At 37.4% G+C, this 21113-nt stretch overlaps 1 protein-coding gene across 1 annotated transcript in view; it reads left to right on the top strand.

Moving 5' to 3' along the window:
* The window catches only part of Slc2a13 (solute carrier family 2 member 13), a 341626-nt gene that overhangs the window by 157074 nt on the left and 163439 nt on the right, over positions 1–21113 (top strand). Inside the window, exon 4 of the mRNA XM_063254554.1 lies at positions 3174–3282. Coding sequence (XP_063110624.1) covers positions 3174–3282 — 109 coding nt within the window. The remainder of the gene's footprint in view (positions 1–3173; positions 3283–21113) is intronic.

Below are 21113 nucleotides of genomic sequence, written 5' to 3'. Positions count from 1 at the left end.
GTTGTAGCTACTGTACTTGGTAGAAATGAAGTCTTGCTTTCCACCTATTTTAAATGATACTCGGTGTTTAATTTAGAATTAAATTTGCCCCAATTTGCTGAGGTAAATTCTTTCTGAATACTTTTGCTTATGTTTTAGGTTGCTCACTTTAGTTGGTCGGAACAACTTTCCCCAACCCTATACAAGCTCTTGGGAATTAATTCTCTAATTATTTATAGTGATCTTTGCTTGTTAGTTTTCTCACTGGCGCCTACTATAACTTATTATCAGTACTCCAGGGGTACTCTAAAAAGCCCCAGAGTTATCAGTGTTTCCCTGAATCTTCGTTTTTCTTCTCTGCCCTGTGAACTTGAGCCTCCATGGCATCTCTGCATTGTGAGCTGCATCTCTTTATTTCAAGACCACCAGATCTTTCTGCTTCCCTCCTTATGCTGCAGCCTGGAAGCTTCTTTGAGACATTGAATGGGAACTGTTACATGGTTTACTCCATTTGTTTCCTGAATCTTGGGTGGGTGGGAGTGTTATCCATTACCATGAGAGTTACTGTAATGTGCATTTTTTGCCTGACCTCTATCTTAGGTGGAAATGGAAATTAAGAGTTGAGATTTCATAAATAGGGTTCTAGTACATTTTAAATTGTATTCCAAGCGCCAGTAGGAGGCTCAGCTCACACCAACCATCCTTGGGGATGGCTGCTTGGTAGGCTTTCTTCCTGCAGCCAGAGCACCATTACACTTGGAAAACTGTGGAGGTGATTGAGCAGCACAGTGACCTTAGGGTTCAGAAAGGTTTCTTGAATCGATTGTGTTACTGAGTGTATATTTCCAGTCTTCCATTTCTAGACTGCATTAGTTGGTTAGAGCTTTTAGTTTTTATTGTACGGAAGTTTCTGTATTTCAAAGACATAAATGTTTGAAAGAAAATCAAATGTAAAATGTTTTTATACACAAATTGTTTTTAATTACAAGCAGAATAGAAATATGTTAAGTAGAGCTTGTCATTTTAAGTTTTTACTTGTGAACATTCAGCCAATTAATGTTATTTTTTTCTGCCTCATAGCTTCTGTGATACAAAGATTAATGATAGTTTTTATTTGTTAAGTCAGTTTTGCTGCCTTATCAAGCTAGGTTTATGATTTTTAATGAAAGGAAATTCTTTAATTTTGTTTATACATAATTACATATGAAGCTGCTCTGACCAAAATTTATCCATTAAAAAGATTCAGTCTAATGAAAGAACTACGGTTATTTATTGTTAACAAGTCCAAACATGAGAAAATAAGGAAAAAAATTTAAAAACTGGGGAATAGGACACAGATGATATTTATGTTAGCTTATATTTTTGTATAAAGGTAAGTCAAAGTTTGATCCTAATCTGTCATAATTTTCTTTGTCTGTTTGCTGTAATTCCTATGCCCTAACCTGTTTATCAGCTCATAAAACAATTTAACAATAGATGTAGCTATGTAAAAATTGTAATAGGTTTCTTGCAGGTAGAAAGGGCATTTTCTCATCTCTGGACATTGCTAACAGCTAAAATAGGATTTTGTTTGGTTTGATTGTCAACTTAAAATTTTTCTGTGATACTCAAAGTAAATGATGATTTTGAAAGTTCTGTTTTAGGGAAAAGATAGATGTTTATCTAATGTTGTATGTGTGTCTTCTTTTGTGGCTGTGTTCGTGAGTCTGTCAGGAATTGATGGAGATATATTTCAACATCGTCACAGAAAGCTCTCTGTGTCCCTTTGTGCATAGCCTTCCTAATAATATATTTGGCTTCAATAGAAGTTGCTTGACTCTAAGATGATTTGGTGTGCTGAATCTCTCAGCCTGCCTGATAAATGGGTTGTCATTGTGTTTAGCTTTAGTGTTGAATGCCTGTGAGTGCTTCTCTAAATTAACTATCAATTAAAGGCAAAAACGTTTGCAGAAGTCAGGTTTTCTGATTGTGATCATACCAGGTATAGGTAGAATATTCTCAGCCCTGTAATGTTCAGTTCTAATTAATGTCCTGATTTTACATTCTGTTTTCACATTTGTGACAGACAATAGCATATTCTGTTCCATTTCAAACTAGAATATTAAATTTCTGGAAGATTCCTGAAAGAGTGAGACTTCTTGGGTTTTAATTTACTTGACTTAGTTTGCAGTTGAGCAACAAAGCATGGTCTCTAATTAAGCAGCCGATACCCTTTGTGGCCACAGCCCTTCACTCTGACAGCGGAAACAGCACATATCTTGGGAGCAGATCCTCACCCCATGTGCTGTGCCTGGTAAAGCTTAGCAGACATCTAAATGGAACCTTTCTGAGAACAGAGGTGGGGGGACATTTCTAGTAACTGTGCCCTGACAGCAGACACTGGTACAGGGAGTCATCATACTAAAGGCCTTGGTGGATCAGATCCACAGCTCTCTAGAACTAGTATAGTTTCAGTATAATCAAGGGATTTGCCATTTTCAAAACCTCTTTATGTTTTAAAATCATCATCAAATGCCTCTCTGAGTAGTAATCAGAATTTAGGCGTATCCCTGGGGGGGGGGGAAGGAGGGAGGAAGATAGGGGGGTGAGACAGAGAGAGAATGTGTATCTAAATCAACTTTAATTTTTTCCTATATTACCTTTTTAGTGACTTATTCATAATATCCAGTGTAATCATGAGTCTGATATGAAACCTAAATTCCTTACCTCGAGTCAAATAGAATGAATTTTGTTCCTTGTTTGTTTGTAATAAAATGCATTCTTTTGGTTAATTAAAGCAGTTTTCCCAATGACTTTGTAAGTTCCACATGAATAAATCTTAAATAATATTTAATTGCAAAGATGGTGAAAGAACAGAGCGCTTAATACGTACAGCTGGTGGGGGTTTAAGGAAGAGTAATTCTGACAATTCCAGTAGCATACATCTTCCTAGTATATATAAATACTGCTTTAACTTGAATTCTCTATTACTACTTTTGCAGTTTAAACTGAAAAAAAAAAAAAAACCCTACGTCTGTTTCAGAAACAATATGTTGCACTCAGATTTTTGTCAAAGTATATGCCTTCTATTTTTAAATGCCCAGTTGTATTGATTTCACTAGATTTGGGAACTTTTATCTTAGTGGGAATAATTACTATGAGAGCTAAAAATAATAGATGTGTCCTTTTTTGTTTTTCTTTCTTTTTTAAAAAAGCTGGACCTGTGATCTGCAGAATGCTGACTTATCCCCCAACTCGCCGAGCTTTAATTGTGGGTTGTGGTCTACAAATGTTCCAACAGCTCTCAGGCATTAACACCATCATGTATGTATTGCTTTCTGGCATTTTACTGATGAGACTATGAAGGAATTATTTTTCGTGGAGAAAGGAATAGGACTCTTGGCAATTTGTTACTATTAAATACATAGGAGTTGCCTTTTGGGAGATAGTTTATTCTACTTTAAATTCTGTCATACATAACTAGAAAGGAGTGATTTATTATGTTGTATTATTGGCTTTATTTCATATAATTTCTCTTTTATGTCATCTGGTACTTCTTTGTATTCTAAGCAATTACTTTTATAAACTGTTAATTCTGGTTAGAGAGTAAGATAAAAGGAAGCCACTTGGCATTGTCAAAGATTGTGGACACCTAAATAACTTGTTCATTTCCTTGTGGGGTATTATCTTGCAGTGTAATAAGAATGCTAATAGAACTATGATTATGCAACCAATTACTGTGGAAGGGAGATTGAATGAAAGAGATGGAAAAAGATAGAAAAATATTTTGTTTACTGGTTTTCGGAGCAACCAGTAGGGTGACTAGAGGGACCCTGCTGTTCGTCAGTCATTCAGTATTGAGTTCATTTTTGAGTGCCCACTTTCTGTCAGTTACATACATGTTACCTAGATCCAGTCACCCTGCTTTCTTTCACCCTGTACAGTCTTGTGAAAGACATACCCATGAAATAAACTCAGAGTTAAGTGCAGAATTTAAAACTGTGATAAGAGCTATACAGAGATGTTTTTCCCCCACAGCGTAGATTGTAGATCTAGATAAAAGACTATGGCTTAGGTCATGCTATATGTTTTCTGAAAAACTGATCACTGGGTGACAAACTGAGTCTCAGAAGTGTTTCCTTTCTGCTTATTGATTAAAATTACTCACTAGGAAATTTAAATTATATAAAATTAATTTACCCAGGCAAATCATTTGCATTTGAGACATGATATTTTCCCTTTAAATTACTTGGTCACATGATTTAGTGATAATATAAGAAGAGTGAATTGGTTAAAACAATTTTTGAAAATAAAGAATAGGATATCATGTTTCATTAGATTACATCAGGATTTGTTAAGAAACTGCATCTGTATTTATGTTGTTTGTACATTTGACCTTATTTATAATAACTGTTTATAATCTTTTCAGATCCTAGCTGTTTTTTAATTGTTTGCACTTTCCTCCTAGCATTTGTAATTTCCTTCAATTTTCCCTTCCCTTTTCAGTTCTGCTCAAATCTATCTGTTGGTGTAGTGCCCAGTGCCTAGCATGTTGGTTGCTTTCCCCAGGTTTGGTGGGCCTGTCCCCTGCTCTGAGATGCCACCCTCTTCCTCAGCGTGGTCACATTGGAGAATTACAGCAAGGCTGTGCCAGGCCTTCAAGTACTGCAGTGCAGTAATAAATCCCGAATGAATATGCTAGTTGATCAACCTAATAGGTGTTCTGTTTCCAAAGATATTTTTATTTTTTCTACCTTTTACTACACTTTTAAACTTCACATGTTTAAAAGCATAGAAAATGGAGTTTTGTTCTAGCTGTTTGTAGCCCTTTTGAACAGGGATTGAAAACGGAGCCAACTCTAATTGATGGGTAGTGGCTGATGACAGTGTATTTCTAGTTGAAATAATTATCATAACCCATTTTCTGTGTCTAAATTGTGCTGATTAAGCTTCTCAAATTTTAATAAAGCAGTCATTTCTCGAAATCCTCAGCATGTTCATGGAGATCAAATAATAAATGATCTTCATATTCCTTAAGATTTATGATAGTCATTAATATACTTATCACAAATCAGACATGTTATAAAGTGATATGGTCATAGAGCTCTTTCTTGCATTTGAGTATTAATCCTGGAAAATAGGAAGAGTAAAACAAATGATGGTTGAGTGTAGACTGTCTACTGGTTGCAAAACAGCTAAGTCATCACCCAGAATGCCCTGAGAGGATTTCAGAGGACTAGATAGCCATGTAAATAACATGATAATTTGGCTAAGTAACCAATAGTTATTCAACATACATAATTTCAGACACTCGTAAGCCCATAAAATTTCATGACAGTCATTGACAGACCATACTCTTGCTTTCTGTCTGGATGGACATGTACTGTGTCCTCTCCTTCTCACCCTACCTACTATATGTTCTTGTGTAGGTATGCATGGCTTTTCTCATTATTGTTAAATTTAGTACATACTCTGTAAGTTTTGTTTCTAGTTTAATCTCTTAATGGAGTCTAAGAACTTATTTGTCATTTTGAGTTGAAAATATTAATTACTTTTTTCATAATTTCAAATGCTTAGGACCAGAAGTGTTTTGGATTTTGAAATTGTTTGTATTTGAGTATATTTGCATATACATTATGAGATGTCTTCGGGATAGGACCCAATATAAATGTGAACTTCATTTATGTTTCATAAATAATTTATGCACATAGCCTAAGGTTAGATTATACACTGTATTTGTAGTGCCTGTTGTTTGACTACTGAAGTCAGGTATGGAACTTTGTACTTGTGGCCTCATGTTGGCACTCAGAAAATTTTTGGTTTTGGAGCTTATCATTTTGAGTTTTTGGGTTAGGGATACTCAGCCAGTTATAAAATTGTATCTATCTCAAAAATAATAAATCCATCACATTCTTGGGTTTTCATATACATAAGGCTTTTAATGTTGATCTAGAGTTACTGGCCACGGTAGCCTGATGTTTGAGTGAGTCATTTGTATCTGTTAATCATATTTAATTAATTTAATTTTGTAAGTGCAGTGTTTCTGAGTCTGTTCCAATCTCGTATTTTATTGTCAACAAACTCTCCTAGTATGAGAAAAAAAATTACCATGCAATCAGGGAACATGGCACCAGGCAGGCGTGGGATCTTTCTGTAAGATCCTAGTAAGTACAGAGAACTTACAGTAACAAAGGTTACTAGAAATGAAAAAAAGGGCAATAAAAAACCCCACAGGCTTTTGTATATGCTCGTCTTGTGAATTTGAACTGAAGACGATGTTTTGCTCTCTGATTGTCAATAGGCAGGGTTAGTGCGCGAGTGCAGCAGCTCACTTCAGCAAGACTTCCCCTCTCTCTGCCTTCTCATTGTTCACAGTGCTACTGAAAGCTAAAATGTTCATCTGTTGTAGTATTTTAAAATGAGTATACTTGTACTGTTATCAGATGAAAGTTACTGGGGAAACGGGGGAGATTCGTGGTTCACTCTTGAAAGATGAGTGTAACATAATAGGAAGAATATTGAGCCACTGAACAGGAGGATTGGTTTCAAGATCTATTTCTACAGTGGGATTTCAGGCATGCTCATTAAATGACTTCATTCTAATGACATATAAAGTGAAGTAAAAGTGCGCTTGAAAGAGAAAAATGATTTTCAATACAAGTAGAAGCTAACACACTTGAAACAGTAATACTTTAAGCATTTTTCAGATGAAAAGTTGTCAGACTGTGGGGAACCAATTATTATCTAAAAAGAAAAATGTTTTACTCAACATGATTTTTGTAAGATTCATTAAATACTTATCATGTGCCAATCACTGCCCTAGATGCGTAGCTTCTTATATATTAGGACCCCATTTTTATTTCCCAAGCATATCATTGAAGACAGACAGTCTTTTGTGTTACGTTTGGCAATGCTTCTTCGTCTCTGGATTATAGAACTTCTCACCTAAAGTGACTGAACTTTCTTTTGCGTCCATAATTTTGTAAGGGTAACATCTCCCTGTGAATGTCATGTGGAGGGTCTGAAGAGAATGGCTTTAGAGTGGAACCACCAGTAATTTTCTTGATCACCTTCCATTTTCCTGTGTGCATGTTGTTTATTTGTCTTATTTAAGGTCCTCTCTCTCAAAAAAGCAGACTTTAAAATAAGGAGTTGGAGATAAACAAACAATTAATTTCAGGAAGCATGAATCAGGCAGTAGGGAAATTGTGATAGTGCAGGGAGAAAGGGCATCACTGGTTGCCTAGGTTAGCAGTTTATTTTACTAAGCAACTGGAGCTCAGTCCTGCCAAGCACTCTGAGGATTACTCTATAGAATTACTCTAGGAGTGTTTTGCCACAATCCTTAGCTTCTTACACTGAGAATCATCCTTTCAGATGTTAAATGCAGTCCTTCAGGTTCCCCAATCAATTTTTCATGATGTCAGATCTCTGAAGCAGAGAAATAGAGGGACAAAGAGAGTTGAACTAGAAGCCATGAGATTCTGTAGTGAGTTTCTGTGGTAGCTAAGTAATTTAGAGTGGGGCTGGCAATGAGTAAATGTGGTTGGTCTGGCAGCACTGGATAAAGTCTTTGTCTTCAAATATGTGTAAAATTTAAGTTAATAGATTGTGGGTATGAAATTTTTACTGTGTTTCATGGATATTGCCAATTCATTTTTAATGAAAGAGGTTAACGATTGTTGACTACCATATGAAAACGAGGCAATAAAAATGGGAGATTAAGTGGTGAGATTTATTAAAAACTGTAATCTACTTTTCTTATATACTCGTAATTTTGAACTGTTATAGGAACCTTAAAAAATACACACTAAGATATTTATGCCTTCAGCTAAAGTTTAATAAATTGTTGCTATGGATTAACAGAACTGTAAGTGAACAACTTTTGTTATTAAGGAATCTTCATCCTACAAATTAATGTGCTATAGGAACACAGGAAAATGAGTGATTAATTGTCCTTAATAAGAGAAGGGGACACATACAAGTAGTATGTGCCATGCTTTTAACATTTTATTTATGTAGTAAACTCTTATGTGGGCAGAAACATGCTGCAACAAATACTGCACAACCTTTGGTGTTGGATCTGTATTTGAATGCAAATCCAGCATACTTGCTGATTATGCAAATTCCATAAGTTAAGACCTCAGCAGTCTGAAAAGCAGGAATTTTCAGTTTCTAAAGGTGATTCAGTAAGATGGATTATATGGTCGAGGCCCAGCCAGGAATTGAGTTCATGGTCACTTCTGTTCTCTTTACCATTTAGAAATTGCCTGGCATTTGTGCAAACTCGGAACATTCTGAAGTTAAGCCATCATCTTTGATTTACACACATCACTCCAGGATTTGAGAATCTTCTGTAGACACAAAATTGTTAAAATTATCCATCTTTCATGTGTCTCTATTTTCTTTACTTTTAAATTTATTTTAAAGAGAGTAAAAACAGAACAAAGCACATCAGAAAAAGCAACACAGGATTTCAAGATAAGACAACAGGAAATAACTGGCTACAATGTCTCCTATTCTCTCTAAAATAGTTGTCCACACCTTGAATTCAAACAAACAAAACAAAACAAATAGTATAAATGGATCAAAACAAAAGAAGGAAAGCATTACTGGCTTTCAAAACCAGGCAACAGGAAAATCAATAATAGCTACCATAATGTCTCTGGTTCTCTTCAAAATAGTTGCCCTTACCTTCACACATATTGAAATCAAATAATAACAGACTAAAACCAATCAAAATAAAGAATAGAAGCATTATTGGACTTTTAAAAGAAGATGATAGAAAAATCAGCGTGGCTACCGTAATGTCTCATTTTCTTAAAAGTAGCTGTTCATGTGTCTCTATTTTCGTAAGAAAGAATCATGGCAGTATTTTTCTTCGAATTGTAGATACTGTAGACTGTTACACAGTTCAGTATTAGAAATGTTCTTTTCATCTTAAAGTCAAGGAGAAAACAGTGACCTTGCAATGATATGAACTAATAATGCCTCTTTAGGAGGTGGGGGATCTGTAGCCAGATTTACCCCCATGTGGCTTGACCTGTGGCTTACATCAAAAGATTGTCAAATCCTTTTGACATGCTTTCTGAATTAGATACGAATTTTAAGGTCCTGTGATAATTAATGAAATTCATCTTCATGGTTTATAAACAGCAACTAAGGTTCACCAGGATATTATATGTAAATAGGCAAGGATATTTCCTTGTCTGTCCTTTCTGACTCTTGTGTTTTGCTGAAAGATAAGGAGAAGAAAGGGAAGTTCTGTAAATGAGTTGAAATAGCAGCATGAAATCCAGGGATGTACCTCAGGAAGTAAGTTTGCTGTTTCACTCAACCAGAATGTTTCCTGAATGTCATATGTGAGTCTGAGAATAATACAAGCTCAGGTAATCTGAGCATAGTTTTTAACATTGTAAAAATGTTCTGGCATTACTTTACTCTGAACACTTAGAGAGCAGGCACTTTTCCAGGAACTCAATAAACGTAATATTACTTAGCATATCTCTCAAGGAACTCCTGGTCTCTTTCCTTATCTTTACAAGGACTTGCTATGGACATCTTTGGGGGTAAAATGGGGCAGCAAAGCACAGGACATGTAGGAGGTGCTTGACAGATCTGCTGAGGAGTTCTGCTTTCTCACTTTCACATCCTTTGTGCTCTCAACATGTTAGCTCTCTAGCTAGCATCATATGGAAATGGATCTTTTTTTTTTGTAAGAGAATAAAACCAATGATATTAAATAGAATAGTCAATCAAAACAAAACTGTGATATAGGACTTCAAAATAAGATAGAAGGAAATCAGTAATAGCTACCATAATGCCTCTTGTCATCTTCAAAATAATTGCTCATACCATCAGGCATAATAAAATCAAACAAAATAGAATAGAATAAAACCAGTAAAAAAAAAAAATGAAAGCAATCCAGGGCTTCAACACAAGATAATAGTGGCTACCATAATGCCTTTGTTATCTTCAGAGTAGCTGCCTGTACCATCAGATATAATACAATCAAACCAAACAAAATAGAATAAAATCAATCAAAACAACAATGAAAGCAATACAGAAGAGCTTCAAAACAAGACAATAGGAAATTAATAATGGCTACCATAATATATTTTTTACCTTTGAAATAGCTGTCCATGTCATCAAATATAATAAAATCAAACAAAATTAAACAGGAAAATGAAAACAATACAGGGCTTCAAAACATAATAGATTAACTATGTCACTGCCTCCCTTTTTAGACGACATTTCCTCCCTTTCACTTTCACAGTATCTGTTGTGCATAGTTTTTTTTATACTAAGGAGATAATACAACATTCACCCGTGTGACTCCGAACCATTTCATCCATGAGCATGATCTCAGGTTGCATCCATTTACCTACAGGAGCTTTGAGGTTATCTTTTCTTTATAGCTGAGTAGCTTTTCATTGTATAAAAATGCCAAATCTTTCTCATCCATTTTTTAGTTGATGGGCAAGCTATCCCTACTTTTTTTCTCATTCCCTATCACATATATCATTGTTCTCTCGCCTTTGACTTTCAGTCTATGAATGTTCTTTCAAGTTAAATATATTTCTTGTATAAAACATATTGATGGATCCTGTCTCCTTTTTTTTTTTTATTGGTGAATTGAGGCCATCTACATTAATGGTGATGGCCAACATGCAATGGCTCATCTCTGCCTTGCTGTTTTTCTGCCTTTTGCCCCCTACTTTTCCCCTCCATTCAGCTGTCTGCCCCAGTTGGTGATCTCCCTCTGCTACTGTTCCTTGAACTATGGTCCTTTTTTAATCACTCTCTAGAATGTCTTCAGTATTCTTTGTATGGTTGGTTTGGTGGTCATGAATTCCTTCAGTTGTGCTTTGTTATGATATTTTGTTTCTTCATTAATTTTGAAAGAAAATTTTGCAGGTATATCCTTCTGGGCTGGAAGTTGTTTTCTTTCTGGTCTTGCAATACTTCACTAGCTACTTCTTGATTTGATCATCTGTGTTGCGAAGTCTGTTGTGATTCTGATGGGTTTTCCTTTGTAGGTGACCTGTTTCTTTTCTCTAACAGATTTTAATATTCTGTTCTTGAATTTCTGGTATTTTACTATTTTATTCTGTTATCTTGGATTTCTGGTTTCTGGGTGTAGGTTTATTTTAGTTATGGCTAGCTGAAATTCTATATGCCTCACTTACCTGAATGACACATCCTTTTCCCATGCTTGGGAAGTTTTCTGCTATTACTTCTGTAAATAGACTTAATGTCATCTGGGTTGATGCCTGCTTTTTCACTGGCACCAGTTATTCTTAAGTTGTTTCTTTGTTGTCTTGCAGCTATTGAATTGTTACTTTCTGCTTCCTTGTTAATTTTTAAGAGATTTTTCCTTTCATGATCGCAAGTTGCAAACCTGTCTTCAAGGTTTGAAAGTCTATCTTTAGTTTCTTTCAAGTGGTTTTGCCAACTTTCAGTGGAGTTTTTAATTTCCTGGATATCTCTTTGAATCTGTTTCATGTATTCTAAATCTTTTTTATATTGTTCATTCAAGATTTCCCTCATTTTCCTATGCTCCTCTATTTTTTTAATCTATCTCTTCTTTAGAGATGCTTAGCCATTCTTTTGTTATGTTTTTCATTTCTTCTTTTACCTAAGATAGTATTTCTTTTCTGTTCTTTTATAATGTCATGAAGTTCTTTCTTTACTTCAGTTACCATAACTTTAGAAACCTCAGGTGTGCAACTCCTGGTCTCTTCCATGTTTACATTTCCTGGACTTGCTGTGCTTGGATTGGAGGCCTGAGACTGCCTATTGCTTCTTCGTCTTGGCATTTTCCTGGGTTCTTCTAAACAAGCAGGTGGTGGGTTTCCAGGTACTTCCCACATTGGCTACAATTTCTTTGGAGTGGGACTGTTTGGTTCTCCTGGCCAGTGCTTTCTATGGGTATCTGATGGTGGCCACTGGGTGCTGGCTACTGCTTTTCCTAGACTATGTTGGTTCCCAGATGGCTCCTGGAGTGTACTCCGGGTCGGGGTTGGCCACTGCCTCTCTGACCTGAGTTGCTTACCTGCAGGGAGCCTCCACAGTGGCTGCTGGAGTGCATGCCAGGTATGGATCTTTAATTTTTCTGCCTATTACAGCATCACATTTAAATCTTATTCCTTTTCCCACTCAAGTTGTGCCTCAGTGCTGGTACTCACTAGGTCTTGGCTGATGTTATCTTCCCCTTGTGGTTTTTGCAATCATTTGCTGGCTGCAGACTGAACCTCCATTTCACACCAGAACAATGATAACTGTTTTGTACCACAAAAACCACAGTTGGAATCACCCCAAAGTGGCGGCAGGAAAGCGACCCAAACTGTTCTGAGTTGAGGCCAGCTGGGATTCCAAAGAAACAAGTGTTACATTTCAGGGTTATCAATCCAAAGTGTTTCTTAAGGGTTCTAATTCACAGAGTGATACACTATACTCTGGAGACAGACAGTGAGAGAGAGGGATGTTCTCTCTTGGCATATCTGTTGCGAGGAGCTCCAGCTATGTAGTTTAAGGTTCTTTGGCTCAGGGGCAGGCCAGTTTGAGAAGTTGAACAGCACCTAATTACTTTTATCAGTACCTGAACTGAAGCTGGAAGATGAACATGCATCCAGAATGGTCAAACCATTCTGCAGTTTGTCTCAGTTCAAAGAAAAAAAGTGGAAAGAACCAGGGGACTGTATAGATACATACCTGTATCTCCAGTTGTTGCACATTTTTACTTGGATAGCCCTGCTCTCAGCATTCCCAACACATGCAAAACCAAATCTCTGCCCCTTCCACCAACTCTGCCTGGCCTCCTTTAGTCCTCTTCTTGGTGCTAGCTTGATCACAGGGTGACAAGCCTGGAACTTGGGAGCTAGCACATCCAAATCCAATCAGTCATAATTTGCTTCAAATTTACTTCCTTAATATCTCTTGTATCTTTCCTGTTTTCTTCCTTGCCAGGATCTTTAGTTTTCATTTTAGTAAGGGACCATTGTCTTTCTAAAAAGCAAGGTCTCAAATATAATTAAAAAAACATAAAGACACAGGGTCTAAGGGTACCAAATATAGCTGGTCCTGGTAAAAGATCAAAACCAGAATCTAGAGAGACACTTGCTTGGCTTGTGTGTCCACATAGCACATTGTCCCTGCTTCCCTCTGGCTGGCTGTACTTTTCTTCTTTCTTTTCCTGGAGATCTGCCTCTGTTTTCACTCATGTTTGGTCACATGCTGGCGTTGTAACCTTGGAGATAATTCTAAGTTCAAGTATACATTATGGATTGACTGAGATTGTTCCAGTTCCTAATTCCCAACAGAGAGTCATTCAAATGAATCTTCCTTTCCCAATTGTGTGAGGCTAAGGAGTTCAGCTGTAATGCAGGAGTAATAGTTTTATGCTATAAATCTCATCTCCCTCAATTTATCCTTTACATCTTTGACTGTGGAATTTCTGAAGCAAAATTAAATTCTGTCACATCTTTAGTTAAAATCATTTAATGGCTCTCAAAATTTTGAGTAGAATTCCAAGTCTGTTTCCCTTTATGGTTTCACTTTTGTGAATCTCTGAACTGACTGGTTTGCAGCCACCTGTCCACTTGTGTCTTCTGCTCTATGAAACCTCAGGTACTTTTTGCAGTGACTAAAGATAACTAAAACATTAATGCCTTCACATAAGCTATTTTCCTTGGCAAAGTACTCAGATGACCCTAAAAGACCTCCAGATTTGGGCCATGTATCATCTCCTAGAACCCAGAGCCAATTTAATTTAGACAGTCCTACTTTAGTTTCCTGAAGTACTCTGATTACTTGTCATGAAAGTTGTGTTCAGTTTAACTATGGATTTGTCCATTTCTCCCCAAAGATCATACTCCCTTAAGATATTTGCTAACAGCATGGTGGTGCACACCTGTAATCCCAGAACTCTGAAGGCTGAGGCAGGAAAATCATTGCAAGTTTGAGATCAGCCTGGGCTACAAAGTGAGCTCAAGGCCAGCCTGAACTTCTTAGTGAGACCCTTTCCTCAAAATTCCACAGGTAAAACTAGTTAGATTTTAGTTACTGTTGACTATGGTGCTTTTGTTCTGTTTGTAGCCAGTCATCTTGTGGTATGAGTCATCCTCCTTCTAACTGTGTGAGGTTTTCCTTAACCAGTTTGCAGATGGGACCTTTGGAAAACAAAATCCTCATTGTTCTAGGTGTGAGAAGAGGTCATTCAAACCACTGCCAAATTAGATTTAGAGACAAGGTATGTGCTAGTCAGTTTTCTATATAATAACAAAAACTCTTGAGATAACTTATTAAGAGAAGATGTCTGTCTGTCTCCTTTTCTCTCTCTCTCTCTCTCTCTCTTTCTCTTTCTCTCTCTCTCTCTCTCTCTCTCTGCCTGTCTGTCTCTGTCTCTGTCTCTGTCTCTGTCTCTCCTTCCCTCCCTCTCTCCCTCTTTCTTTCTCTCTGGCATATGGCTTTAGAGATTCTAGTCCCTTCTTGGTGGAACTTTGTATTTAGTCTCAGTACACATGCCAGATAGTAATGGTGGAGAGCGCGTGGTGGGGGAGACTACTCACCTCATGATCAGGAAGCAGGGAGGGGAGAGAGGAAGGCCAGAGTTCCCCAGTGATCTTCAGCCTGACACCCCCCCATAATTTAATTCCTGAAGGTCTCAGCACATTCTTGTAGTGCCAGGCCGGGTACCAGGTCTTTGGCACAAGGACCTTTGAGGGATCATTTAATATCTAATCTATGACAAGCTATGCTGATGATGTATAATTTTTGGATAGGTATTCGTAAGTTTAGGTTTCAGCACTGCAAATTTCCATTTAAAGAATTTCACAGTTAGCATTTTGGGTTCCTGCTTTCTCAGGACAACTGCAGAGCTAAGTTTCTGAGTTTTATCCAGGTTCGTGATTATGCTTCCTGTGGCTGATCTTATTGCATTATTTCAAATGCTATTAAGTTGCTCCATGCCTAGACAGATAGTCTAATGACATGTCATTTATGGCAGGGAAAAAAATGAACAATGTCTCATGCAAGAACATCTTCATTTATTTTGTTAATATTATTTTTACTGGATAGATTAAAATATAAAGAACTAAATATAAGGTATACTCATTGCATTTGTTTTAAAACACTGAATACTAGAAAATAGAATATTTAGAAAGTAGATTTCTCAGTTTAACTTGTTTCCTGTCTCTTTCTTGATTTTTTTTTTTTTTTTTTTTTTTTGTGATTCCTCCTCAGCTTCTTTAATGCTCTATCCTTAGCTGATTATCTCCTTAGCTGAGTATGCTTGAGAAATTGTTATTTACCTAAGAGTGTTTGCAAGGACTAGATTTGGCCACTGGGCTTTACTTTCTTTAGAAAGTGCAGAGTTTGTGCATTTGTTAAATTGCACATTGATGTGCAGATTAATGTGTTTTGGAACTTGAGTAGTTACCCACATGCCCTGCTACTCCATCAAGACCTGGCCCCATCTGAACCTTGGAGTTTGGGCCACCTACTCCCAAGGAATCCTACTCAGAATATTACCTATACATGTTTAAATTTTAAAAATTATTACAGTAAAAGACACATTGCCATTAACCTCCTCAAACATCACCCCCCCCCATACACACCCAAACACTTCAAACACAGTGTCATTCTTGCTACTTTCTGAAGCAGTTCTGGATATATCCTTTCATAACTGTCTATATGAGGTCTGATTCAGAACAAGGTAGATGGGGCCACTGAGAGTCCTCCAGTGGAAAGGCTGATAAAAGCATTATGGTGTGTCATCATCCACCTTGTTCATGTGGCCTGGGACCATATAACTTCTGTTTTCCAAAGTCAGAATCATGAAAATAAATGTTTTGAATCACTTCAGGGCATGAGGCAGCTACAGCAATACAACTAAAGCCATTCACAAAAAGGGGACCTATGAAACTGCTTCAGAGACTGTGAAGAATGCTGGGATAAACATGTTTGAAATGAGAAAGAGTATTTTGAGGGAGACTAACAGCAGTGTCTCTTCTGTTGTTTAAAAAAACATTGTACTTTTTGATCACATCTCCTATGTCCCATTAAGAGCTGATTAGCTTACAGTTACATTGCTATGATTTTGAGAATGAGAATGTAGTGTAGTGTGGTTGTTACAGCAATATCTGTGGCATTCATAAAATTTTGAATTTCATTTTTTTCCACCCAAGATTTTTTTCACATTTTAGGAAAAAAAAAATCTTGGAAGCTGATTTGATGAGACTGCCATTTGCTCTATCATCTTACATTCACTCTGACCACCTAAGAGGAGGTGTGTGCTTGGCTAACTTTAGAATCAGACAGACTATTTAGTAATGCTGTTAGAATTCACTGAGATGTCATATTTAATGTACTCTAATGTCACTAAGGTGTAGCAGCTTATTAGTAATTATTTTGTTATTTTATCTGGCACGAAACAGATCTATAGTGAAATTTCATCTCATTGCCCAGCCTGTTGTGTGCCACTTAGAATAACTGATGTAACTGCTCCAGCCTCAGCTTTCTTATGTGTATTCGAAATCAGTCCAGGTCTTTATAGGGTTCCTCAGATTCTGCCTCCTACCTGGCCCCCAAATCATCACCATCCTCCTCTTGACTCCCATGGACCCCTTCATTCACAGAGGCCCAGCCACTGTGGCTTCTCTCTTTTCTTTCACTTGTTTTCTCCTCTAGATATTAGACACCTTGCCATTGCTTTCCTCCTGGTTATAAAGAGCTGCTTTCATATCTTCACTGTAACTGGTTCCTTATCATTTAACTATTACCATTCTAGAGAGACTTTGATCCCATTTGAAATCTTTATTTTCTACAAAGTACTTATCACTACCTAAAATAATCCTATTTATCTAGTAAGGCAAATTTCACTCTAAAAAATGACATTGCTGATTTTCCTGATTGTAAAATTTGTAATAAATAATAGACAGTATATTTGAGGCCTGTCATGTAGCAAATTTTCACTTTGAATTAAATTCTTATCACAGTATTACATATATAGAAGTTGAGCATCTGTAAGGTTTATGTAAAAAGCAGTTGTTCCTTCCTTTCTCTACCCTGAGTCCTTTCCTACCTCAAGGCTTGCTTTCTAGAGTAGCCATTTTCACACACACCCTCCCTCCTTTTAATTGCGTTTTTTTCAGACACAGTCACACTATGTAGTTTAGGTTGGCCTTGAAGTCACTATGCAGTCCATGCTGGTCTCAAAATCCTGATGATCCTCCTGCCTCAGCCTCCAAAGTGCTAGGATTACAGGCCCTGCACCACCACACCTGGCTTTTTTTGACTTCTTATGGGTATTTCCTTCTGCATCTGTAAACTGGTAACATTGATATACTTCTTTAAATTTCTGAAATTGTGTCAACTTCTATTGCGGAAGATAAAGCACCTCTTTGAAACCTTCTCTGTTCACAGACACCCTCCCCATCATCTCAAGCTTTCAGATGAGTTATTTTCCGTGTGCTTGTCATTATGACTATAGAAGTGCTTCTCACAACCCAGCGGCTCAGTGTCCTGGTGATGGTGACCGCACTGCCATTATTGCCTCTCTTCAGTTTGCTGCCTCAGAAAATCTCTCTAGCCCATCCAGCTCCAAGGCTGACTGCTCAACTCAGCTGGCTGACAGAGACATACGGAGTATTTTTCTCCCTGGTAATTAACAATTGGCACCTTCTCTTAATTTGCTGTGCTCACTTTAATCTTTACTAATCCTTATGCACACTGTTCAATGGAAAGCCCTCTATGGTTAAAACTGATGGGAAAGATTGGGACATCTACCACTGTGGTTGTGTGTCCCCATCCCTGCCTTTTTTGGAATTCTGTTTATCTTCTTTTTGGGTTTCCTGTTTCCTGAGTCCTCTTTTTAGTTTTATTCCAGCTCCTTTGATGGTTCTTATTTTCGTAGTTGTTTCCTGTGGAATGTTTAATGGGAAGTAAAATGATTTTCAGACAGAGAAATCCTTTATTCTTCTTCAGCCATGATTGTTACTTTGCGTCTCAGAATTTTGAATTCTGTACATGTTGATTTTTGCTCTCTGCCTTTCTGCTGGACTTTATAATGCCTTCTTTGTTTGGGTCTGCAGTTGGTGTTCAGGGTCTCTAGACAGGAACTCCAAATCCTATGTAGTTGTGTGTTGGTGTTGCCAGTCAGTGGGGTTCTTTTGCTTGATGCAGATACTTGATGATTTGGCAGAGTTCAGCTCTGATGTCGCCAGATGACATTGGGTAATACTGGATGCTGACCACTGACAGAGCTGGCTACTGGTCGTTGCTGCTGCCTGTCACCGCCAGCTTATGCCAGGTGCCACAGGTCAGCTCTGCCATGTGCTATTCTCTGCTGCTGCTCCTTGTTGGCCTCTGGTCTGTGGAGCTCTTTGAGGCAAAAAGCTCTTAGTGTTTATTGCTCACTCTTTGGAGATGATCTGTATACAATATTCAGGCTGAGAATAAATTTACGGTACTTTTAGATCTGTGCTACTGGGGAAATAAATCACAACCAGGTCTATTTATAGGTCCACAAAGGAAAAATCTTTATTTTTAACACAGTCTGTGCAGTAGCACAGGGGAGTTAGTACACTGGAGGGAGTCCTTTTAAACTAAGTGGAGAAATGCTTGGAGAGATCTGCTTATATAGCACCTACAAGCCTGTGATTGGTCCAGGTGCAGGTCTTTGATGAAAAATCAGGTCTGTGATTGGTCCAGGCTTATTTAGGCTCCTCCTAGCTGTCATGGTGGTTATTCATGTAGGGTCCTGGAAGTGCCTGCTATTTGATTGATGGCTGTTGTGTATCTGGGGGGAAATGGTAGAAATCTTGGGGAGAGGTAGCAGTGTTCATCGTAGCTAAGTGAGGTTTGGGGTGGAGATGTTTAAAAGGGACTCAGATTTCTCTGTCCCTGATCTTAACCATGCCAGGGTGTCACCTTCCCCAAAGAGGTGGCAGCAGTCCAAAGTGGTGTGGGGGGGTAAGGAGTCATCATAGTTGACAAAGGACTTGCACCCCTGATGATGAGAGGTGCCTAGAGGAGAGTGGCCCCTAAATAACCAGGGCAGCCAATGAGGGGCGTTGTCCCTTGGTGGAGGAGGGTGAAGGAAAGCAATGAGAAGGGTATAACCACCCTCTTCCAAAATAGGAGACTCAGGAGCCTCTCATTTGCCTCGTTGTGGGTATGGTAGGGTAGGGTAGGGTAGGGTTGACACAACAACTAACTTGTTTTAAGGATTTTCAGCCAGTCCTCTTTGATCCACTGTGTGGGATATCTGGGTCCTCTCAGTGTTGCACTTTCCAGAGACTAGCATATGAATTATTTTGCCTCTTTGGGCTGGTTAGGTTTTAGTTTTACCTAGATAAGCCAGTCACCATTTATCTATCCTCTTTCCATTACTCAAAAGTCTTAAGCTAATGACCTTTATCATTGCATATTTTCTGAAATAAATTATTTTATAGTCATTTTAGTGAAATATGTCAAGAAAGCTGCTAGAGTAACTGGGCATCTTTCATAATTTATTTAAAAATCTTTAAGTGACAAAGTATAGGCAGTTTCATAATTGAAGTGTTTCTCTGAAATAAAAAAATTATAAGCAAGATTAGCTCTGCATTTAATATCTTGGAAAGTTTTCAAAATTTTAATTTTTCAACTAATAACCTGTATAGTAGTGGTTTGGCGCTATTTTATGTATTTCCTCATAAGTTAAAAGAAGCCCTCTTGGTTCTTCAACTTACACAGAACATTAAATCACTGCTGATTAGATGAGTGACAGTCTGTCACATTAAATATGTGGATTTATACATTTGTAGTAGGGGTTTATAGGCTTTATGGACTCCTCTCAGATGAGTAAAATTTCATCTGCCCTCATAGCAGGAATTGGGTCAAAGAACTAGTGTTGTTTGAACTGAACTTTTCTCCATATCTAACAGTAAATTAGATGTTATTTAGAAAAACATATTTTCCCTTTTTGAGATGTTAATATAGGAAAAGGTCCTAATGAAATAACTTGACTAAGAAACTCTTTAAAATGTCAGCTTTTTGATATTTAATTCATTTCATATTACATAAACATTTGATGCTGTTTATAAGTTTATGTATGATTTATACTTATGTTTGAATATCTACTTCACTTAAAGTTAACAAATTTATTTATTTGTGTTCTAAAAACTCAAGCACCATTAGTTTTTGTATTTCATACTTCTACAGGAGCTCAATAAATGCTGAATTAAAACAGCCATATTTTACATACCTGGCATAGAATTTTAAGCTTAATGAATATCTTACTGCCTGACTGCTGGGACAAAATAGTTACACCCATAAGTTAAAGGAAGAGTGATTTGTTTTGACTCACAGTTTTTAGATGCTTCAGCCCACAGTTGACTGGCTCTAAGGCAAGGTTGCATGGCAAAAGCGAAACAGCTTATGGCATGGCAGACAGGAAGAAAAGAGGAATCAAGGGAGAAGGAGGGAGATATATATTACACGTATTTATTTAGGTAGATAATGATAGCTGTGTTTCTGCAGGCAACTAAAATTTATTTCCTCACAAAACTGAAAATTCAGAGGTAGGGTCATAAGATTAGGAGCTCAGAAACATTACGAATATGCTACCTATCTCTCTGCTCGTTCTCGGTATCAACGTAATTTGAAGACTGGTTTCCCTCATGGTTAGCATGACTCACTATAGAGTCTGCACTCAAAACAGATAATTAATCCATGGAAATTTCCTTTGTCATTCCTTCATCGTAGTCCACGCTACAACTTCTAAACTAATGCTGGTCCTTTTTCCCTACTTGGACTTGATTCTAACCCAAGAAAGTCACCATAGAATGACAAGCTGGACTCCACCTGTCTCTTTCTGACTGTGCCCCCTTTTCATTCTCCCTGTTGCCTCCATACAGTAGTTCACAAGAAGAATGGGGGAAGGAGGAAATGTCTTCTTGAATGGCACAGCAATTTCCTTTTCATTGGGTACTGTGGGGGGATCTCCAGAGGCCTGGTCTATCACCCTCTCTGTATGCTTATTCTTTTTTTCCCCCTTTTATTTAAAAAGCAAAATAGGGGAAAAAAAGCTATAGAATTTAAAAACAAAAACAAGTAGGGAATTAATACTAGTTAATATATTGCATATTGTTGTCTTAGCAGTTATTGCTTAGGTT

The sequence above is a fragment of the Cavia porcellus genome, unplaced genomic scaffold (genome assembly GCF_034190915.1).
Source record: "Cavia porcellus strain 051 isolate PalLab524CR breed Dunkin Hartley unplaced genomic scaffold, mCavPor4.1 scaffold_8, whole genome shotgun sequence".
Taxonomy (NCBI): Eukaryota; Metazoa; Chordata; class Mammalia; order Rodentia; family Caviidae; genus Cavia; species Cavia porcellus.
Note: the sequence above shows the minus strand (reverse complement) of the source record. Positions and strands in the feature narration are given on the sequence as shown.